Raw genomic sequence first — 7,320 nt, 5'->3', positions numbered from 1 at the left:
CACAACACAGAGGGTATGTGCAGACACAGACATGCACAGGTACACACACACACAGTATGTACAGGCACGCACAGTGTGCACAGGCACACACACAGAGGTGTGCACTCACACACAGAGTGTGCACAGGTACACAGGTACACACACACAGTATGTACAGGCACGCACAGTGTGCACAGGCACACACACACAGGTGTGCACTCACACACAGAGTGTGCACAGGTACACACACACACACCGTATGTACAGGCACGCACAGTGTGCACAGACACACACACACAGAGGGTATGTGCAGACACAGACATGCAGAGGTACACACACACACACAGTATGTACAGGCACGCACAGTGTGCACAGGCACACACACACACACACAGGTGTGCACTCACACAGAGTGTGCACAGGTACACACACACACACACACACACAGAGCCCGTATGTACAGGCACGCACAGTGTGCACAGGTACACACACACACACACACAGGGTATGTGCAGACACAGACATGCACAGGTATACACACACACACAGTATGTACAGGCATGCACAGTGTGCATGGGCACGCACACACAGGTGTGCACTCACACACAGAGTGTGCACAGGTACACAACACACACACACACACACACAGAGTATTTACAGGCACGCACAGTGTGCACAGGTGCACACACACACACACACAGGGTATGTGCAGACACAGACATGCACAGGTACACACACACACAGTATGTACAGGCACGCACAGTGTGCACAGGCACACACACACAGGTGTGCACTCACACACAGAGTGTGCACAGGTACACACACACACACCACCCCGTATGTACAGGCACGCACAGTGTGCACAGATACACACACACAGAAGGTATGTGCAGACACAGACATGCACAGGTACACACACACAGTATGTACAGGCACGCACAGTGTGCACAGGCACACACACAGAGGTGTGCACTCACACACAGAGTGTGCACAGGTACACAGGTACACACACACACAGTATGTACAGGCACGCACAGTGTGCACAGGTGCACACACACACACACACACAGGGTATGTGCAGACACAGACATGCACAGGTACACACACACACACACACACACGGTATGTACAGGCATGCACAGTGTGCATGGGCATGCACACACAGGTGTGCACTCACACACAGAGTGTGCACAGGTACACACACACACCCCCCCCGTATGTACAGGCACGCACAGTTTGCACAGATGCACACACACAGAGGGTATGTGCAGACACAGACATGCACAGGTACACACACACACAGACACACACGGTGTGTACAGGCATGCACAGTGTGCACAGGCACCCACACACAGGTGTGCGCGCACACACACACAGAGTGTGCACAGGTACACACGCACATACACACAGAGGGTATGTACAGGCACACATGCACACACAGTGCACAGCCACACACACAGAGTGTGCAAAGGTACACAGACACACACAATGGCTGTTTGTGTGTGTGTGTGCACTATATCCATAATTTTGTAAAAAGTGTCTTTGTGTGTGTGTGTGTGTATATATATATATGCATAAAAAAACCCACAACTAGCAGTGTCTGTTAGAGAGTGTGTGTGTGTATATATAGCTCTAAAAAATACAACCAGCAGTGTCTATTACTGTATGTGTGTGCATATATACCTAAAAGACACAACCAGCAGTTCCTGTTGGTGTGTGTATATATCTAAAAACCACAGCCAGCAGTGCCTGTTACTATATGTGCATGTATATATTATCTAAAAAACACAAGCAGCAGTGCCTGTTGGGGTGTGTATGTATATATATCACCCTCAAAAATTCACAACCAGCAGTGTCTGCTAGTGTGTGTGTACAAAAGCATTGCCTGTGTGCACATACACCCCAAGACAGGTGTCTCTCTAGGTACAGGCACAGGGTGGCCACACGTGTGTACCCAAGGGCTGTGTGTATCTGTGTACGCACGGGGTGGCTGTTAGTGCCGGGGTGTGAATACATGTGTGTGTGCAAAGTTGTTGGAGGTGTATATATGTATGTATATGAAGTGTTACTGTGTGTACAGGCACGCACAAGGGTATCTTAGAGTCTGTGTCCAAACACACACACATGGTAGCTGTTACTATGTATTTGGGGTGTCTGTTAGTGTGTGCACGTGTCTACATGGGGGTGTCTATTAGTGAGTATATCTATAGGCACACAGGGGTGTCTTACCCTGGATATATACATACACACCTAGGGGTGTCTAATGCAGGCACTGTGGGGTGTGTTTATATAAGCATCAGTGTCAGTGTGTGTATATGTGTACGTGGGTGTCAGTAAGCATGTATATATACAGGAGTGCCTGTTAGCGTGTGTGTGTGCATGCTGCGTGTGTATCTATACATATATATATACAATCAGGGGTATCTGTTACTGTGTGTGTGTATATACACACAGAGTATACAGATACACAGAGTGTATGTATACACACACCCCGTGTATATATATATACACACACACACAGAGTGCATATATACACACTGTGTGTATACACACACAGAGAGTGTATATATACACAGTGTGTATATATACACACACCTTTCTCTATACGTGTGTATATACATGTTCACCACACCATATACACACAGTGTCAGTAAGCGCGTGTGTGCGTGTGGTGTTTGTGTACAGATGCATACACACAGGGTGTGGATTATTATATTTATATATGCACAAGGGTGGGTGTGTGTATACAGGGGTGTCTGTCCCTACAGAGACACTTCTCTGGGTATTTATATATATATCTACACACATATACGCCTATACACAGACTCACTGGCGGGGGTCACAACCCCACCGTCATCCCTGCAGCTGCACAACAGCCCTGCCCAGGAGGGGTGACAGCCTGCACGGGTGCTGACAGCCACAGCATGGGTGACAGTACGGGAGAGGGGGGCCAGCCCCCACCGCCTCCGCTTTAAAAACCTCTCCTCTCGAGAGGCTGGGCAGCTCTGACTCAACAGAAGACGATGAGAAGTATTGCTGGAACGACGAGTGATGCTCCAGAACAAAAAGTCCTGCCTTTGGCTGAAGTGGAGGAAAACACATCTGGTTGTTGCTTCTAAGAGCAGCCGGTAAGTTACTGGGTCTTTTAACTACTTTCCTACCTAAAAATTCCTTCAAATATAGCAACGTGTCTCTCAAAAAGCATCTCAGAGATTTCTCAGTGAGGCCAATTAAAGGATAATCACCTGGACTTCATTCTAAAACCAAAGGAAAAAAAAACTTTTGCATTGGTCAAATCTTTACATTCCTGGTCGTAGCTCAGCAAGAGACGCCAGCACCTTATTTTCTGTAAGCTGACACAAAATGTGTAAGAATTAACTCCAGGAAAGTGTATCGAGCCCTGAGAGCAGCACCCAGAGCAGGGGTACAGGCACAGGACATGTCCCCACCCCGCACCCAGCGCGGCTGCTGGCCCCGGGGGGTGACGGGAGGGCAGGGCAGTGTCCCCACCAGCCGCTCTGTGAACACAAACCACTCCACAGCCAGTGCACATTGCCTTTAATTCAAACGCTGTAAAAATAAGCTCTAAACTGTTTCTGAGTTTGGCTCCAGCAGGCAAGATGTGAAGCAAAACAGAGATTGGCAACAAGAGGGAGGTTTGACGATCTGTGTGGGACTGCAGCAGCAATGTGGCCCATTCCAGCAGCCCGGAGAGAAACAGGGCTCAGACCCCGGGAAAGCCGGAGCATTTCCAGCACGGCCGAGGGACTGGACGTGCTCCCAGTGAGGAGGGGCAGTCTGCGAGGCAAGGAAGGATGAGCTCTGCCATCACTTGTGCCCTTCCTTCTGCTTTTCTAATGAAGGCTCAGCTCTTGGTCACCAGAGAACCTCCAGAAGTGTGCTGAGACAGGGCTGTTTCCACTGCAGACATCCCGCCAAGCAGAGGGACAGGCCAGGTGGGATTGAAATATCATTTTGTGTCTGGCAAGGGATCGAAGCACTCCCTGGGAGGCATGGCACAGGCAACTGGTTTGGCTGTCCCACCCTGTGGCATGGCCCCAGAACCGGGTTCCAGTTTGGCGTGGAGACACCCACTGCCGTTGAGTGGGGACAGGGAATTGAAGCTGGGAGGGCCCCAGCAGCACTGTGGGCTACTCAGCAGCAGGCTGGAAAGCTGGCCGGGGCAAACAGCTCACTCTTTGGGAGGCTCAGCCACATCCCAGCATGAGGCTGAGGATGGCTGCTGCTTCCAGAGAGCCCCGCAGAGCTCCCAGCCAGCTCCCAGCCCTCCGCCGAGAGCATCACATCATGCGAGTCACAACCATTGTGAGGAAGTCCTCATAGCTCAGCCGCGCGTTGCCACACCAGCCCCGTGTCCTTCTCGCGGAAAGCATCGGTCATGCTCTGGAGCTGCATGCAGACCTGAATGAAGCGGTCGAGCTGGATGCTGGGGTTGGAGGATCGCTGGGCGTAGCGGGCCATCAGCAGCTGGCTAAACTGGGGGCTCAGGTTATAGCCCATCTGGGAGAAAGCTGGGAGCAAGAAACACTCAAGATTAAACTCTCCTGACAGGAGGGAGAGAGGCTGTGCCCTCTCTCCCCTGCGATGGCACACCCCCCATCTCCCACCGCCTCACGGTGTTCACTTCAGCTGTGGGTGTGCACGGGCAGGGCTCTCCAGAGGGAGGAACCAAACCAAGGCACGAATTCCAGACATTTCTCCCCTTCATCAGACACACACACCCAAGAGCTCCTCCCGAAAAACAGGCTCTACCCACACGCCATTTGAGGGGGCATCTTAGGTTTCCTTAAGGAAGGAACTGTCCCATGGGAAGACTCAGCACCAGCTCTGCCACAGCCGGTTTAGCCAGCACAGCAGGTACCAGCACAGCAACAGGCATGGACCGCAGCCCAGGCTGCAAGGGAGGAGCTCAGACACCCCCAACCCTGCTGCAGGGACGGTGCCAGGAGTCACCAGACCAGGCTGGAAATAAACACCAAGCAGAGCCAGACAGCAATCCCCGGGGAGCTCGGTAAGGCCAGGTTGGTGTCTCTGCCCCTTGCCCACCTTGCTGGAGCTCGTTGAAGCTGATGGAGCCTGACTGGTCCCTGTCGTACTGCTGGAAGAGGTTCTTCCACTGCTGGATGAAGCGCAGCAAAGCTGAGAAGCCATACACGTCTATGCGTCCCGACCTGGTCTTATCGAACATGTCTGGGGAGGAAGGAGCGAAGAGCAGCAGCAGGGCAGTAAGGAGTAGAGCAAGGACATGCTGTAGAAACTCTGAGAGAGCCCATGATCTGTGCCATGGCTCCCTGGCACCCTGCTCTGGCCCCAAAAGCCCTCCCTCACCAGGACTGCGATCAACAAGGACCACACCATCCCCAGCAGGCTGGTAGGAAATGGCACCAAACCCCAATGCTGGGGCCAGCAGGCGAACGGGGTGACTCTGGCTCTCTACCGAAGCTCTCCCTCCCTTTCCTCCCTACCTCTCCGGGAGCAGGGGCTCACTCGGCCTCATGCAGAGCTGGATTCCCTTTCCCAAGCAGCATTTTACCCCCCTGCCTCATCTTCTCCACCAAAAGGGTGCTCGGAGCTGCTCTGTTGCTCAGCTCTCGCTCCAGAGAGCTGCTCAGGCAAGGGATGCCCAGGTAACAGGGGAACGCAGCCCGGGCTTCACCCCGACAGAGGCACGTCTCAAACAGATCAGCTTAAAGAGCAGGAGGGCAAGGAGCGCCCAGACTCACTTATCATCAGCAGGCAGGTCTCATCGTTGAATGTCGACCAGTTGGAGTTGAGCAGTGCCTGCTTCAGCTCCTTCACGGAGATGTACCCGCTGTGATCGGCATCGACCGCCTGGAACCAGGTGAAGGCCTCCGGGTCCACACCCGGGGGGGCATTACCTGTGCGGGGGGAGGCCATCAGCAGCTGCCACCTCCCTCAGAGAGGCTGCTGGCTGCTCCGGCCCTGGGGACGGCTCACAGGGACGCAGCCAACACCCAGGAGCCTGTCAGCACCTCTGTGCTAAGGAGCTTTTCCAGCCGGGTGATGCCGGGAGAACGGGTTACAGGGCCCGGGGAAGGGGGAGGCGTGAGTCAGGCTGCGGGTGCAGCGTGGGACCGGGGAGCGCCCCACCAGCCCCGGCCCGGGCCTGGAGGCAGGTGCGTGGCTGAGAAGTTTCTTTGCTGGCGCGCCGGGGTGCGGTCTCTTCCGCACCTTCCTCCTGCTCCTCCTCCTCCTCCTGCTCCTCCTCGGGATTTCCAAATAATAAACCGGGACTTTTCGGTTTCACTTACACGCTGAATTCAGCCGAGCGAGGGGTGCCAGGCCAAGCCCTCCTGGCACGGACCGGGGCCGGCACACCGGTGGGGCCGGGCCGGGGGACCCTTCCGCACCCCCGACCCCGCACCCCCGTCCCGGGGTCACCCAGGGGGGCGGGTACACCCCACAAGGACCCCCCCACTCACCTGCGGGAGCCGCCCCTCCGTAGGGCCCGGGTTGGGGGCCGCCGTAGGGCTGTCCGTAGGGACCCCCGGGGGGGGGCTGTCCGTAGGGACCCCCGGGGGGGGGCTGTCCGTAGGGACCCCCGGGGTAGGGGCCGGCCGGGGGCGCGCCGGGGGCCTGTCCTGCGCCGGGGAAGCCCTGGGGACGGGACAGAGCCCGGTGTGCCACCGGTACCGGCCCGTGCGCCGCCCCTCACCCCGGCCCCCGCTCCGCAATCCGCGCCCCCCGGCCCGCCCCCCGGCCCCGCCGCCCCGGCCCCACCGCGGCCCCACCTGCCCCGGGTACGCCGCCATCGCACAGCTACCGCCCGCCGGCCCCGCCCCCGTCACTGTCGCCTCGCGCGCTCATTGGCTGCGGAGCGCGGGTGGGCGGGGCGGCAGGAAGGGCGCAGTGTCGCGCCGGAAGGGCGTGTCCGGAAGCGCTGAGGGAGCACCGAGCTCGGAGCGTGGTCGGGCGCCGTGTGTCCCGCAGCGGCCGCTCGGGAGGGGCCGGGATCCACCCGGGAGCGGGGCCGGGAACCCCCCAAGATCAGGACCGGCATCCCGCTAGGAGTGGGACTGGGATCTCCCCGGGAGCTGGTCCGGGATCTCCCCAGAGGCAGGGCTGGGATCAGCCCAAGAGCAGGGCTGCGATCCTCCCAGCATCAGAGCTGGGGTCTTCCCAGGAGCTGCTCTGGGATCCCCTGGGATCAGGGCCGGGATTTTCCCAGCGACTGGTCTAGGATCCCCCCAAATCATGGCTGGGATCTCCCCAGGATCAGGGCTGAGATCCCCCAGGAACACCCCCCCCCATCAGGCCCAAGGCCGCAGGGGGCTCGAGGGCACCATCCCCCCGGTCAAG

At 56.8% G+C, this 7,320-nt stretch overlaps 1 protein-coding gene across 1 annotated transcript; it reads right to left on the bottom strand.

Annotated features, from left to right (window-relative positions):
* Positions 1-3,520: 3,520 nt before the first annotated feature.
* On the bottom strand, positions 3,521-6,868 carry PEF1 (penta-EF-hand domain containing 1). Its single transcript, XM_056332108.1, is given in 6 exon segments — positions 3,521-4,340; positions 4,342-4,511; positions 5,047-5,190; positions 5,724-5,879; positions 6,444-6,618; positions 6,753-6,868. Coding segments are annotated over 6 exon segments (726 nt in total). The 5' UTR covers positions 6,774-6,868; the 3' UTR covers positions 3,521-4,280.
* Positions 6,869-7,320: the final 452 nt, after the last annotated feature.

Source organism: Falco biarmicus, chromosome 3 (genome assembly GCF_023638135.1).
Source record: "Falco biarmicus isolate bFalBia1 chromosome 3, bFalBia1.pri, whole genome shotgun sequence".
Classification (NCBI taxonomy): domain Eukaryota; kingdom Metazoa; phylum Chordata; class Aves; order Falconiformes; family Falconidae; genus Falco; species Falco biarmicus.
This window is presented reverse-complemented; position numbering and strand designations above follow the sequence as displayed.